General features: G+C 41.1%; 1 protein-coding gene across 1 annotated transcript in view; it reads left to right on the top strand.

Annotated features, from left to right (window-relative positions):
- The window catches only part of LOC106604464 (ecto-NOX disulfide-thiol exchanger 2-like), a 225,390-nt gene that overhangs the window by 111,011 nt on the left and 97,300 nt on the right, over positions 1-17,079 (top strand). The window contains exon 8 of the mRNA XM_014199103.2: positions 13,334-13,439. Coding sequence (XP_014054578.2) covers positions 13,334-13,439 — 106 coding nt within the window. The remainder of the gene's footprint in view (positions 1-13,333; positions 13,440-17,079) is intronic.

Here is a 17,079-nt window from a genome sequence, read left to right as displayed (position 1 = left end):
TTGTGTTAGCAAATGACACAATCCACTGTCAAGCATATTATTTTACTGTCAATGTAAATGACCCTGGCGTGAGTGCTAGGATCAATGCTAGGCTACACCTAGGCTCTCTACTTAGCACAGTCCCAGAGTGGGTGCTCCAGTCAGGTTCAGGTCCCGGCCACTCACCCCTCTTTCCTCTGAAGGTAGTCAAGCACGGTGAGTGCTCAGTATCACTGCCAGAAACAGGTAACTATCGACTCACCCTTTATCTCAACTAGAGTACTGTGGTCCAGTATCTAATGTATGTATACAACACACCAACACACTAAACTTTGTCAAATAGTGAGCAGATTACCAATATTCTGTTCAGTGCAAAATGTAGGTAATCTATCTTGTGATAGTCCCAGTTGGCATTCGTGGAAAAAGTACTCACTTGTCATACTTGAGTAAAAGTAAAGATACCATAATCGAAAATGACTCAAGTAAAAGTGAAAGTCACCCAGTAAAATACTACTTGAGTAAAAGTCTAAAATTCTTTGGTTTTAAATATAGTTAAGTATCAAAAGTAAATGGAATTGCTAAAATGTAGTTAAGTATCAAAAGTAAAAGTAAAAATATAAACCATTTCAAATTCCTTTTCTTAAGCAAACCAGATGGCACAATTTACTTGTTTTTTTAATTGACGGGCACACTCCAACACTCAGACATAATTTACAGACAAAGCATTTGTGTTTAGTGAGTCATTCAGATCAGAGGCAGTAGGGATGACCAGGGATGTTCTCTTGATAAGTGTGTGACTTGGACCATTTTCCTGTCAAAATGTAATGAGTACTTTTGAGTGTCAGGGAAAATGTATGGAGTTAAAAGTATATAATTTTCTTTAGGAATGTAGTGAAGTAAAAGTAAAAGTTGCCAAAAATATAAATAGTAAAGTAAAGTACAGATGCCCCAAAAAACTACTTAAGTAGTACTTCAAAGTATTTTTGCTTATGTACTTTACACCACTGCCAGTCGGTAATAGATAGATTGTCACGGCCCAGCCCGCCTGTGGGAAAAACAACCTGTGGTTCCCTGGTTACCCCATTGGCTCACAGCAAAAACAACATTTACAAAAACGTAAATTACAAAACTACATTTAAGAAAAGTACAACATGTCTAAAGATGACTTTTCAACATTGCCTGCTCCAGAGCGTTCTCACTAACGTTACTTCGAAAACGTAATATTGTAGGGCTTCCCTCATGGCCCTTTACATGGCGCTGCTAGCAGCCACGTGAGTGAGTGCTAGCTAGCTACCGACCGTAACAAGTCATTAAGCTAGCCAAAACCAACAACACAAACAGACTATACAGCTACAAGCAGTGAGTGGAGTTACAAATGGACTGTACTAAACAAGCTCTATTTCTAGACGTTGGAGCATTGCAAACCATAGTCAGGATTTAAAATTTTTTTTTTACATTAAGCAACACAGCAACATTTCAGCAAGTTTTGTTATTTCTGTATAACAAAAAATTGAAAATGAAGTTGGCTCTTTTACACTGGGGGTCAATAGGATTTTTGGGGGGTTTCCCCCAATTTGTGGGCATGGTCAAGGGGAATTCCTTATTATTACGTGAATATCGACTCAGATTATACAAGGGTATTAATTAATTAAATTAAAGGCCATTAACTAATGAAACCTGGCAAGATTTGTTCTCTGTATTTTGTTCATTACTTCCTATCCAACAACCGCTTTCATTAATTACCTCAAACATGTTTTCCTCTTTAATGGAGGGTGCTCAAGTGTGGCGCTGCTGTCATTTTAGGGCCAAACGGGTAAATTTGATCTGGGTACAAATCTCTGAGGGTGTTAGTGTGTAAAAAAGCAGATTTGGTATGTAATTAACTGCCTAATCTCTGTCTCATAGCAACACTGAAACAGTCACCATGGATCACAGGCTGGAGATGGTTTATCTTTCCTTTGGAGATCCTAGTGCAGGAGATAGATTACAAACTAGTGGAACACATTCATTATAAACTCTCTATAAACTCTTTAAAAGATGTCTTTTAAATTCACTGCTCGGCTAGAGATGAGGTAGTCATTCAAAAATCATGCTTAACACTTATTGCACACAGAGTCCATACAACTTATTATGTTACTTGTTAAGCACATTTTTACTCCTGAACTTATTTAGGCTTGCCAAAAATACTTAAATGACTCAAGACATTTACTCTTTTCATTTTTTAAATTAATTTCTTAAAAATGTCTACAAAAATAATTCCACTTTTGATTTATAGGGTGATGTGTGTAGGCCAGTGACACAAAATCTCAATAGGATCAATTTTCAATTCAGGCTGTAAATGTGGAAAATGTCAAGGGGTGTGAATACTTTCTGAAGGCACTGTATGTGTTCTGTGAGGAAAATGTTAATATATTTCCTGTTCAGGTCATGTGTTACAGTAAATGTATACTGTGTGTGTTCGTGTGTGTGTGTGTGTGTGTGTGTGTGTGTGTGTGTGTGTGTGTGTGTGTGTATTACGGTGGACTTACTCAGAGGTGTGTAAGGTGTATGTTTGACAGCAGATCATCTCTCTAAAGATTCTTCTGCTGTAAAGGTAGGTGCGAGGTAAAAAAAACAAAAATATGTAAAATAGCTGTTTTCACATGTTGAGCTTACATTGCAAGATCATGTGTGAAAAACAAACGCATGTAAAAATCCACATGTGAAAATCAAATTTGCAGTTTCACATGTAAGAACATTCCACATTTGCTCCAATGTTTGTAAACTAAGTAATTGTAAACAAACACTGTATATCCTAAATGTCACGACTTCCGCCGAAGTCGGGTCCAATCCTTGTTCGGGCGGCGCTCGGTGGTCGGCGTCACCGGTCTTATAGCCATCATCGATCCACTTTTCATTTTCCATTTGTTTTGTCTTGTTTTCCTCACACCTGGTTTCAATCCCCTCATTTACTTGTTGTGCATTTAACCCTCTGTTCCTCCCATGTCTTTGTGTGGGATTGTTTATTGTAGTGCTTGTGAACGTTCCCCGTGAACGCACAACGGGTTATTTTTGTGCCCATTTATTCTTGTTGTTCTGGTTGCCGTTGGTTTTGCTTAATAAATCTCCGGTTATTACCCAGTTCTGCTCTCCTGCGCCTGACTTCTCTGCCGCCTATTAAGGCACCCCGCTACACTAAAACCATAATTGAAACTATAATTTTGATGTCATGGATGGTCAGTCCTTGCATCCATAGTGTAGTCTATGGATTTGAGAGTGGTTACATATCTCTCCAGCACCATACCTCAACTTTTTACCGAAAAGGGCGCGGTAGGACACTTAATATTTCAATTAATGATTGCTGCTTTAACCACCTTTAACAGTGTAATAGTTAGGGCTGTGGTGGTCACGAAATTTCGTCAGCTGGTGATTGTCAAGCAAATAACTGTCAGTCTCACGGTAATTGACCGTTAATTAACATAAACATATTTAGTATCTCCTGGCTTCCACAAGCCACTGATGCAGACCTTTGGGACATCTACATTTTAAAAACTCTAATAAATCCATGTAATATAGCCTACACCATAACAATAAATCCATTATTTATTTTAGACAGGTCTAAAGAAGCATGATATGAAGAAAATGCTGTCTATTTCAGAAGAACAGAATAGCATACTCTGAGTTGTCGCTATGTTAGATCCTGATCTGCCTATGTCAAATGGCTGTTGACTAACTACACTACTTCATTTAGCAGACAAAATTTGCTTAGAATTCCGTGGCATTATTTGATAGTATTAAGAATACAATTGAACAAAGCTGAATAAAATATAAATATTTTCTCCAAATATTTTGAGGGAGTGCGCGCACATGCAGCGCTGTGTTGAGCGGTTAACAAAGAAATAGGTACTCCTATATGCTTAATTTAGAGTTATTAATGCAAATTTAGATGTTCTACAAACGTTGGGCTATGTGTTTGTATAAAAAATCCATTGTCAGGCTGCGTGATGTGACTCTAATGATTTGAAAAAAGTTGCTTGAAAGCCATGAGCTCTGCTTTGTTTTTTTGTGCAGGCTGTACACACTTCATTAGTCTCTCATTCACAATTTGACAAGCACTTGATAATGCCTCGAATTTCACGGCGGCATCCCCTTTGTGGCCGTAAAGCACCCTAAAAAAAAATCCAGGCCTTTTGTGGCCTTTGTGGCCTTCTCCCATCATGTGATCGCGTCTTTCTCACAGGCTACAAGTGAAGACAGACCATCGGGGACGCAGCTGCGCACATCCTTATCCAATTCCGAGGTGCATATTGAAGATATTGGAAGAACTGTCCACATTTACTTTTCGTCAGCCAACAGCCAAGTAGGCGTAATGAACAGCAAATGCACTAGCCTATGTCAATCTACTATCCCCCATAGTACAAAAGTCTACCTATTCTATTCTGTCCGAGAAATAAATATTCCAAAAATAGTCTGGGTCAGTTTTGGGATGCAATAGATCCCAAATTAATAGAACCACCAGCATCAAAACAACTTTTTTACGCAATGTGGCTGACGCAACAGACCAGAACATTTAGCTTAAAATGTTGATAAACTATTAGGCTATTTCTGTAATGATTTTCGTAGGAGAAGTATCGGAGTCAGGCGCAGGACACAGGGATGAGTGCAAACAAAACGTTTTTACTCAAAAACAATAATCCGACTTCTCCCACAGTAATAAAACATGGCTGGGAGAAACACCTCCAACAACCACAAAACAGGAAACAATCACGGACAAGACAAACATGAAAGCCAGAGGGTTAAATAATGAACATAATCAGGGAATATGAAACAGGTGTGTATAATTAAGACAAAACCAAACGAACAGGAAAACATAGATCGGTGGTAACTAGTAAGCCAGTGACGTCGATCGCCGAACGCCGCCCGAACAAGGAGAGGGGCCGACCTCGGCGGAAGTCGTGACAATTTCTTAACATTATAAGCGCAGCAATGCACACATGGCAGTAGACTGTAAGCTGTTAGTGGGAAAACACCATTATAAAAAGTGACTACAAATGTGATTATGCATGTAATGCTTTTATTATAAAGGTGAATTTTTATGGTGAAAATGATCTTATCCAAACTTGAAACTCACGCGCCGCTTATGAATGCCAGTTAGGCTCTAAACCCCTTGTAAAGCGGATTAATGTGGTTATTTGGCCACTTTAGTTGTGATACAAACCTTATCAAAACATATAAGCCTATGGGCTAGGCTATATGAGGTGTGCGACTATGATTAGAAAAAGTTTCACGACTTCTGCCGAAGTTGGCTCCACTCCTTGTTCGGGCGGTGTTTGGCAATCGACGTCACCGGCTTTCTAGATATTGACGGTCCATTTTTCTATTATCCATTTGTCTTGTCTTGTTTCCATACACACCTGGTTATCATTTACCCAATCAATCTACTTGTATTTAACCCTCTGTTTCCCATCATGTTTTGTGTGTAATTGTTTCATGTTTTTCGTGGTGTTTGATTTACGCGCTTTACTTTGGTTATGTTCTGTGGTTTTGAGCGCATTTTTATTTATGTAGTGCTCTCGTATTTTGGAACTATAATAAAGTGCGCTTGGTTACATTTCGCTTCTTTCCTGCACCTGACTTCGCCTCTCATACACCCGATATTGACAAAAAGACAGCAGTTTCTTATGCTGTGCATCATTCACATCATGATAATATATAATTCACAAGTGATAGGCTAATATTGTCACCCATCAGAATACGGTCACCGCAACAGCCCTAGTTATAGTGTTATTATATGGTGCAAACCTCTAGTGAGTGAGTTACTTTTATGCCATTAATATCAAGCAAAACTTCTGAAGTCGAGAAGAACATTTTTAGAATTGCAAACAAAAATTATGATATTGAAAGCAAAACACAAACCCAAAAGTATTGATCGCAAAACAAAACATTGTATGGAAATAATGTTTACATTTGAAAGCAAATGAATTGCTTTCAGTGAAAAAAACTTTATTAAATATGCAATTAAATAAAACACCTCCCTCCTTCCTGCAATTTCTGCTATTGGTTATGTTACCCTGGCCTTTGCTTCCTCTGCCTTTTTTTTCCAGTCGACAGATTCATTCCAGCCAGCACATTAATTCCAGGAATATAGCACTCTGCAATCAACTGCTGGTTTCCCTTTGAAGCTAAGGAGGGTTGGTCTTGGTCAGTCCCTGATTGGGAGACCAGAAATAGCTGGAAGGGGTCAAACATAAATGTGTGAAAAGAATATCAAATTTGGGGGAAAATCTACATTTATTTCTTGGTAGTTTTTTTCTGTAAGGGAAGTATGTGTTATAGACCTCTATCACTCCTTACCGAAGCAGACTGACAGGTCAGATTCAATTTAAATGCGTTAAGTGTTCTCTGTGGTAAAATGTCATGGACAGGTGGTTAGCAGTTATGAATAGCAACGGAGTCACAACACAACTGCCAATGGAAGAGAGTTGTAATGGATGTAAACAAGTTTTGAATACTGTAATGAACTGAACAGCACATATTGTTCTTGACTGTGACTTTAAATTCACAGTTAGGATAATGTACACACACACACACACACAAACATGTCATGGCCTTTTATTTTTCAGCGCATGGAGTTCAAACATGAAACTCTGAACCGTTTGAATACTCAGAACAGTACAGTACAATCCCCTGCAGATATATTAACATGATAATGACACCAGGAATATACCTCTGGATAATTAACAACTCATACTGAACTGGAAGTACCTCTGAGTGTGTTGATGAATATTAACATTACTGTGAATATTCAGTTATTGTGATCCAGCAACACTTTTCCCTACAAAATAATCAATATGCTAATGATGATACCTGGAACTGAGCTCTTAACACAAATGCATCACCTTGTGTTGTAAAATGGGTTCATGACACAGGTTAACCATGTCATATCCTACTGTCAATGGACATCGTCTCTGTTGTCACCAGGGTCAATCTTCTATTGTTCTACTGGACATAATCTCTGTTGTCACCAGGGCCAATCTTCTATTGTTCTACTGGACATCATCTCTGTTGTCACCAGGGCCAATCTTCTATTGTTCTACTGGACATAATTTCTGTGGTGACCAGGACCAATCTGTGACTCTCAGACCTTAACTTCTTCGGGCTAGGGGGCAGTATTTGTAAATTTGGATGAATGAGGTGCCCAATGTAAACTGCCTGTTACTCAGGCCCAGAAGCTATGATATGCATATAATGTGTAGATTCAGATAGAAAACACTCTAACGTTTCCAAAACTGTTAAAATAATGTCTGTGAGTATAACAGAACTCATATAGCAGGCAAAAACCTGAGGAAAATCCAACCAGGAAGTGGGAGATTTTGAGGGTTGTAGTTTTTAAGTGATTGCCTTTCTAATATGCTGTGTCTGTGGGGTCAAATTGCACTTCCTAATGCTTCCAGCAGATGTCAACAGTCTTTAGAAATTGTTTCAGGCCTATAATTTGACAGGGAATCGAATAAGAGCTCTCAAAACAACAGGCTTCCTGAAAGACATTAGTGCACTCTCGCGCGGTCACCTGAAGCGCGCCGTTCTATCTTTTTCTTCTGTACTCAATACGCTATTGTCCGGTTGGAATATTATTGAAGATTTATTTTATTTATTTATTTATTTTATTTCACCTTTATTTAACCAGGTAGGCAAGTTGAGAACAAGTTCTCATTTACAATTGCGACCTGGCCAAGATAAAGCAAAGCAGTTCGACAACATACAAAAACACAGAGTTACACATGGAGTAAAACAACATACAATCAATGATGCAGTAGAATAAAAAAAATAAGACTATATACAATGTGAGCAAATGATGTGAGATAAGGGAGGTAAAGGCAAAAAAATGCCATGGTGGCAAAGTAAATAAAGTATAGCAAGAAACACTGGAATGGTAGATTTGTAGTTTGAAGAAAGTTCAGAGATAAAATATAAATAATATGGTGCAAAGGAGCAAAATAAATAAAATAAATAAATACAGTAGGGGAAGAGGTAGTAGTTTGGGCTAAATTATAGATGGGCTATGTACAGGTGCAGTGATCTGTGAGCTGCTCTGACAGCTGGTGCTTAAAGCTAGTGAGGGAGATAAGTGTTTCCAGTTTCAGAGATTTTTGTAGTTCGTTCCAGTCATTGGCAGCAGACAACTGGAATGAGAGACGACCAAAGGAGGAGTTGGCTTTAGGGGTGACCAGAGAGATATACCTGCTGGAGCGCGTGCTACAGGTGGGTGCTGCTATGGTGACCAGTGAGCGGAGATAAGGGGGGACTTTACCTAGCAGGGTCTTGTAGATGACCTGGAGCCAATGTGTTTGGCGACGATTATGAAGCGAAGGCCAGCCAACGAGAGCGTACAGGTCGCAGTGGTGGGTAGTATATGGGGCTTTGGTGACAAAACGGATGGCACTGTGATAGACTGCATCCAGCTTGTTGAGTAGGGTATTGGAAGCTATTTTGTAAATGACATCGCCGAAGTCGAGGATTGGTAGGATGGTCAGTTTTACGAGGGTATGTTTGGCAGCATGAGTGAAGGATGCTTTGTTGCGAAATAGGAAGCCAATTCGAGATTTCACTTTGGATTGGAGATGATTGATGTGAGTCTGGAAGGAGAGTTTACAGTCTAACCAGACACCTAGGTATTTGTAGTTGTCCACAAATTCTAAGTTAGAACCGTCCAGAAAAGTGATGCTGGACAGGCGGGCAGGTGCAGGCAGCGATCGGTTGAAGAGCATGCATTTAGTTTTACTTGTGTTTAGGAGCAGTTGGAGACCTCGGAAGGAGAGTTGAATGGCATTGAAGCTCGTCTGGAGGGTTGTTAACACAGTGTCCAAAGAAGGGCCAGAAGTGTACAGAATGGTGTCGTCTGCGTAGAGGTGGATCAGAGATTCGCCAGCAGCAAGAGCGACATCATTGATGTATACAGAGAAAAGAGTTGGCCCAAGAATTGAACCCTGTGGTACCCCCATAGAGACTGCCAGAGGTCCGGACAGCAGGCCCTCCGATTTGACACACTGAACTCTGTCAGAGAAGTAGTTGGTGAACCAGGCGACGCAATCGTTTGAGAAACCAAGGCTACTTAGTCTGCCGATGAGGATGTGGTGATTAACAGAGTCAAAAGCTTTGGCCAGGTCAATGAATACGGCAGCAGGGTATTGTTTCTTATCGATGGCGGTTACGATGTCGTTTAGGACCTTGAGCGTGGCTGAGGTGCACCCATGACCAGCTCTGAAACCAGATTGCATAGCGGAGAGGGTGTGGTGGGATTCGAAATGGTCGGTAATCTGTTTGTTGACTTGGCTTTCGAAGACCTTAGAAAGGCAGGGTAGGATGGATATAGGTCTGTAGCAATTTGGGTCAAGAGTGTCACCTCCTTTGAAGAGGGGGATGACAGCAGCTGCTTTCCAATCTATGGGAATCTCAGACGACACGAAAGAGAGGTTGAACAGGCTAGTAATAGGGGTTGCAATAATTTCGGCAGATAATTTTAGAAAGAAAGGGTCCAGATTGTCAAGCCCAGCTGATTTGTAGGGGTCCAGATTTTGCAGCTCTTTCAGAACATCAGCTGAATGGATTTGGGAGAAGGAGAAATGGGGGAGGCTTGGGCGAGTAGCTGTGGGGGGTGCAGTGCTGTTGAATGCAGTAGGGGTAGTTAGGTGGAAAGCATGGCCAGCCGTAGAAAAATGCTTATTGAAATTCTCAATTATAGTGGGCTTATCGGTGGTGACAGAGTTTCCTATCCTCAGTGCAGTGACAAACATATCCTAAATATTGATTATGGACATCGTTTGACATGTTTCTACGAACTGTAATGTAACTTTTTTGACTTTTCGTCTAGCCTTTGCGCCTGCGTTTTGTGCATTTCGATTAGTGAGCTAAACTGAAGTAAACATGCGAACAAAACGGAGGTATTTGGACATAAATATGGACTTTATTGAACAAAACGAACATTTCTTGTGGAACTGGGAGTGTTTCGAGTGCATTCCGCCGAAGATCAGCAAAGGTAAGTGCAGATTTATAACGCTGTTTCTGACTTTTGTTGACTCCACAACTTGGCGGGTAACTGTATAGCTTGCTTTGATGGCTGAGCGCTGAATATTGAACAATGTGCTTTGGCCGTAAAGCTGTTTTGAAATCTGACAAAGCGGTTGCATTAAGGAGAAGGATTAAAGATATAAACTATGTAAAACACTCGTATCTTTAATCAAAGTTTATGATGTGTATTTCTGTAAATTGATGTGCTCATTCACCGGAGGTTTTGGAGGCATTACGCACCAATGTAAAATAGGTTTTTTGGATATAAATATGAACTTTATTGAACAAAACATACATGTATTGTGTAACATTGAGTCCTGGGAGTGTCATCTGAAGAAGATCGTCAAAGGTTAGTGATTCATTTTAGCTGTATTTCTGGTTTTTGTGACACCTCTCCTTGCTTGGAAAATGGCTGTGTGGTTTTTCTGGTCTAGGCGCTGTCCTAACATAATCTAATGGTATGCTTTCGCCGTAAAGCCTTTTTGAAATCGGACACTGTGGTTGGATTAACGAGAAGTTTATCTTTAAAATGGTGTATAATACTTCTATGTTTGAGAAATTTGAATTATGAGATTTTTGTTGTTTTGAATTTGGCGCCCTGCTATTTCACTGGCTGTTGGTGAGGGGTTCCGCTAGCCAAACGGGGTTCCGCTAGCCGAACGGGGTTCCGCTAGCAGAATGTCTTTCCGCAAAAGGTTTATATTCTTTAGAGGAATATTACCTCTCTCTTATTGACAGGGAGTTTATTTATAGTGGCTGTGAAGGTCAATGTCTTTCGATGCTGCAGTGTGTGTGTGTGTGTGTGTGTGTGTGTGTGTGTGTGTGTGTGCACGCGTGTATGTGTGTCGAACAGAACAGTAGACCCGAGAGACTGCAGGAGCTTCACTGTCTGTCACAATCACAACACCTGTATTTTACCACAAATCCATTAACCTGTTCAAACATCCATCTATCTATCCAACAATTTATAACTATCTGCCTATTTACACACCAGTCATTCTCCCATTTATCCATCCATTTATTCAACCATCCAAATACTTTCAAATAGTAGGCTATTTATAGGAAGTTATTTGAAAATACTTTAAATAGAAGTAGTTGATTGGGGCCACATTATTTGAAAATACTCAAATACACAGAAAATAGTATTTGTATAGTATTTGTAAAGTATTTAAATAACACAGAATGAAATACACATGTATTAGAACTCAGGTCTGACACAAACACACACACACGTACACACACATGGGCTGCTAGAAGCACAGTGGTCAATTTCAGTATAATGGTTGTGGGCTCACAGCAGTTATGCTCATGTCTCAGAACTCTCTAGGGAACATCTAGATGTGACAGAATTTGCTAGGAAATGATGATAGTGTAACAGCTCCACCTTGACTGCCCCAAAGTGCTGATCTGGAACTGGACCACAGACAGACAGACAGACAGCACAGTGACCACAGTGACCACAGTGACCACAGTAGTTCAGTTAAGGTTAGTACAGGACAGTACTGTAGAGACAGACTGCTACTCTCTATCTACTGTCTCGTCAGTGTAGAGACAGACTGCTACTCTCTATCTACTGTCTCGTCAGTATAGAGACAGACTGCTACTCTCTATCTACTGTCTCGTCAGTATAGAGACAGACTGCTACTCTCTATCTACTGTCTCGTCAGTGTAGAGACAGACTGCTGCTCTCTATCTACTGTCATCAGTGTAGAGACAGACTGCTGCTCTCTATCTACTGTCATCAGTGTAGAGACAGACTGCTGCTCTCTATCTACTGTCTCGTCAGTGTAGAGACAGACTGCTGCTCTCTATCTACTGTCTCGTCAGTGTAGAGACAGACTGCTGCTCTCTATCTACTGTCTCGTCAGTGTAGAGACAGACTGCTGCTCTCTATCTACTGTCTCGTCAGTGTAGAGACAGACTGCTAGTCTCTATCACCTTTCTCATCAGTGTAGAGACAGACTGCTGCTCCCTATCTACTGTCTCGTCGGTGTAGAGACAGACTGCTACTCTCTATCTACTGTCTCGTCAGTGTAGAGGCAGACTGCTGCTCTCTATCTACTGTCTCATCAGTGTAGAGACAGACTGCTACTCTCTATCTACTGTCTCGTCAGTGTAGAGACAGACTGCTGCTCTCTATCACCTTTCTCATCAGTGTAGAGACAGACTGCTGCTCTCTATCTACTGTCTCGTCAGTGTAGAGACAGACTGCTGCTCTCTATCTACTGTCATCAGTGTAGAGACAGACTGCTGCTCTCTATCTACTCTCATCAGTGTAGAGACAGACTGCTGCTCTCTATCTACTCTCATGTCAGTGTAGAGACAGACTGCTGCTCTCTATCTACTGTCTCGTCAGTGTAGAGACAGACTGCTACTCTCTATCTACTGTCTCATCAGTGTAGAGACAGACTGCTGCTCTCTATCTACTGTCTCATCAGTGTAGAGGCAGACTGCTGCTCTCTATCTACTGTCATCAGTGTAGAGGCAGACTGCTGCTCTCTATCTACTCTCATCAGTGTAGAGACGGACTGCTGCTCTCTATCTACTGTCTCATCAGTAGATAGAGAGCAAATATTTCATTGAGAGTATTTTAACTTTTTGTATTGTTTGTTGGTTTGGCAATGCCACTGTCAGCCAGAGAAATATGCTGAGAAGGATCACCACAGCAAGCAAGGTACTTGGTGGCAAACAGACAGGCCTGGATGAGATCTTTAAGGTCAGTGCCCTCCGCAAGTCTCACAAAATGATTTTAGACCCAAGCCACCCCCTGTACCCGGACATTGAACTACTCCCCTCTGGAAGCAGGTATAGGGCACCCTTCAGCAGGAAAAACAGAACTAGACAATCATTTGTGCCAGGTGTGATATCCCTCCTAAATAGCACGGGCTAATGTTCCTATTGACTCAGTAAGGCCAGCAGGTTAGTCTTTTTTTTTTAAATGTTTTTTTTTTGTATGTAACTGTTATGAAAGTTGTATTGTCAATTTTGTTTTGTATTTAAACGCCACTTTAAACGTGTACGTGACACTGCAACAAAATTTCCCCATGGGGACAATGAAGTCAGTAAGTAGAGGCAGACTGTTGCTCTCTATCTACTGTCATCAGTGCACCAGAGGGAGAAATCAGTCCTGCTGTGTATCACTCTGGGTAGAAGCTGCCCTTAGGGGACAGGTCTAGGATCAGCATTTCTTCCATAGGTGTGTGCGTGCGTACGCGACAGTGTAAAGCGTGCTCCAGCCAGGCTACCCAGGAGGATTGTGTTCAGCAGGAACATCCAGTCATAATCCTGTTTTGTTGTTTCCCTCCAGGAGATCAGAAACATGCAAAATGAAGAGCTGATGGGGATCAGACGAGAGGAGGAGATGGAGATGTCTGACGATGACATGGAGGATACACACGATCCTGACGACTCAGGTACACACACACACTACACACACACCACACACACTCTACACACATACCACACACACACCACACATACTACACACATCACACACACTACACACATACCACACACACACTACACACATACTACACACATCACACACACTACACACATCACACACACTACACACATCACACACACTACACACACACACACACACACACACAAGGGTGGCATTTTCTGAACTAAACTGACCAAGACTCACCTCCAAGAACACATAAAACCTCACATAATTCTGCCTCAAAACAATGACAATTTATCTCAACCAGTGGGATATGGGATTTTTTACTGTAGGAGAGCGCTGATATAGCCCCGTGATAAACAATACCCACTTTGTCAAAGGCAGGGAGGCAAAATATTTTGCTTGTCCATTCCCAGCGCGCCTCTCCAGGGTGCTGTTTGAGACACGCATCTCTGCAGCACTCCATCAACGTTCAGTCCAAACAATTATCTAACATAAATCATGTAGCAGATCTAGGATTTGGTAGATAGAGCATTTTCTGTAGCCTACAGGCTGGAGATAAAATATATGACAATGTACTGAGACGGACACTTTTTACATCATACAGGTATCAAATAGGCTAACCTAAATGGCGCCCAATCAAATAAAAAATGTCCTTTCATGTAAAAAAAAATATACATATCCTAAAAAAGTCAAATGGACCATAGGAAATTGACAATCATGCTACTCACAACTGCTGTCCAGGAGTTTCACCCTGTGGGGTAAATTGACATGATCAGTGGTTTCAAGTTTGTATCCATACATTTTAGACAAGCTGATCATAGAAAAAAATTAAATACTTCTGCATTTCCTGCTATGTAAACACATTGCAAGTAGGCTTACGATAACTCCTGATGAAGTTGGGTAGCTGATATTCAGTGCTTAAATAGTCAAATTGATTAGTCACAGTTATCGGGATGAATAAAACCAATGCAATGGACTGTTTTATAAATGGTGGGCCTACCACATGGATGGGCATTCATAAACTTCCATTGCGGGCGACATGATAGGCTACACCCTAGTAAGCATGAGCCCAAGTCTTTTTTACATCTTTATTTGTTCCTGTCCGGACTTCTTTTTTTGGTGTTTTACAAACGGTAGGCTTACCACATAGATGGGCATTCATAATATTCAATTTCAGGCTACACCTCAGTAAGCACAGACCGACGTTGACGCCTTTTGGACGTATTTTTTTGGTGCAGTTCGGACCGGAATTGATTTCCACGTCCACGGACATTGGTTTTGGGTTTTTGGTCATAGACGTCCATGTTTGGTTCAGTCTTGATTGCCAAACATAGACATCAATGAATTACATAATTTCACCTTCCATTCTGAACCAAAATTTAACTTAACTTCATTGTCTTTTTGACAATGTCACGTCCTGACCATAGTAAGCTGTTATTTTCTATGGTAGAGTAGGTCAGGGCGTGACAGGGGGGTTTTCTAGTTTAGTTTTTTCTATGTTGTCATATTCTAGTTTTATATTTATATGTTGGGTTGTTCTAGTTTTGTATTTCTATGTTGGGGCTGTGTTTGGGATGATCTCCAATTAGAGGCAGCTGGTCATCGTTGTCTCTAATTGGAGGTCATATTTAAGTTGGTTTTTGTCTCACCTGGGTTTGTGGGAGATGAATTTTGAGTAGTGTATGTTTCACCTCTGCGTCACGGTTTGTTGTTTTTGTCATTCAGTTTATTTATGTATTGCATAGTTTCACAGTATAAATAAAATGTGGAACGACACACACGCTGCACTTTGGTCCGCTCATTCCTACGACAACCGTGACAGACGTCTTTTCAATGTAATTTTGCTTACTGGGACTGTTCTAGTTTTGCGGGGGTGGCAATTTATGATCTCACCTGGTGTGGCAGACAGACCAAATTAAGTACAGTCTTCTCCAGACTGTCTGAGTGTGTGTGTTTATGAGAAAGAGAGATTGCACACAATTGGTAGACACAAACACTCAAGTTGGTAGACATTCTTACACTAGTTGGTAGACACTAACACTCTCTAGTTGGTAGACATTCTAACACTCTAGTTGGTAGACATTCTTAAGACCTAGACAACCAGGTGAGGGGAGTTCCTTACTAATTAGTGACCTTCATTCATCAATCAAGTACAAGGGAGGAGCAAAAACCAACTGACACTCGACCCTCCGTGGAATGAGTTTGACACTTGTGCTATAGAGACTCTATGAAATGATATTCATTTCACTCCAGCACCTCAGAAATACACATGAATGAGACTGACACTGCAGGCAGCTGACACTGTGAATGGACTGATGTGGTGGAGATTATTCCCTGGCCTGTCTCTATAAATGGGGACAGCTTAGAGTCACAGCTGTAACAAAGTGTGTGTGTGTGTGTGTGTGTGTGTGTGTGTGTGTGTGTGTGTGTGTGTGTGTGTCAGTTCCTTCAGCTAATTCAGTGCTGTTCTGGGCACCAGTGAAGTGCCATTAAGTTTGTCTTTTCGCTGAACATCCTGTTTATGTCTGCTGAGCCAACAGAGCTACTGATGTAAAACAGATTGAAACAGACCATAATATTCACCTGGACATTCAGATGACCCTCTGCTTCTCTCTAAAGCAGTTAGAAAGAGAAGGGAATGGAAGCCAAGAGAGCAGGGCAAACTGCTACAATCAGGTCTCCTTTTCAAGTGTGTCGTTCACTTTCTGCTTTTGAATTGTTGTGGTCTCCTCCAGTTAAGACAGCCTCCCTAATTTCTATGCAGATATATGCAAATGTTATCATTAGCCAAGCAGGTTTTGATTTCCACCTTTTCATGTGTGACCTTGCTTATTAGAAAACACTAACGATCGTTGTCAGGAGGCTGTCACAATGTTGGAAAGGAATGCCGTGGAGAAGGGCACAGGATGTGGCAGCGAGACAGGTGTTGATGTGACACCCCATCATATTCACATTAACAGACTCAGTCACACCTGCTAGGATTTCCTGTAATGCAGGAGCACAGGGGGAGGGGCTTGTTTACACCTCCTCCAATCCTGTTTAAGAAGCCAAGTCTCTGTGCTCTCAATCATAGAAAGGTGGTCTGTTTAACCTATCGACAGGCTTGAAGAGGAAAACCTGTATTCTGGGTTGGTGCTTCTACATTAATACAGTGCAGAGTGGGAATGGGTTGGTCATTCTACAATAATACAGTGCAGAGTGGGAATGGGTTGGTGTTTCTACACTAATACAGTGCAGAGTGGGAATGGGTTGGTTCTTCTCCATTGATGTAGTGCAGAGTGGGAATGGGTTGGTGCTTCTACACTAATACAGTGCAGAGAGGAAATGGGTTGGTGCTTCTACAATAATACAGTGCAGAGTGGGAATGGGTTGGTTCTTCAAAACAAATACAGTGAAGATTGGGAATGGTTTGGTGCTTCTCCATTGATGCAGTGCAGAGTGGGAATGGGTTGGTTCTTCTACACTAATAGAGTGCAGAGTGTGAATGGGTTGGTACTTCTACACTAATACAGTGCAGAGTGGGAATGGGTTGGACCATGTACACTAATACAGTGCAGATTAGGAATGGGTTGGTTTTTCTACACAACTACAGTTCAGAGTGGGAATGGGTTGATCCTTCTACTCTAATACAGTGCAGAGTGGGA

This window comes from Salmo salar, chromosome ssa05, assembly GCF_905237065.1.
Source record: "Salmo salar chromosome ssa05, Ssal_v3.1, whole genome shotgun sequence".
Classification (NCBI taxonomy): Eukaryota; Metazoa; Chordata; class Actinopteri; order Salmoniformes; family Salmonidae; genus Salmo; species Salmo salar.
This window is presented reverse-complemented; position numbering and strand designations above follow the sequence as displayed.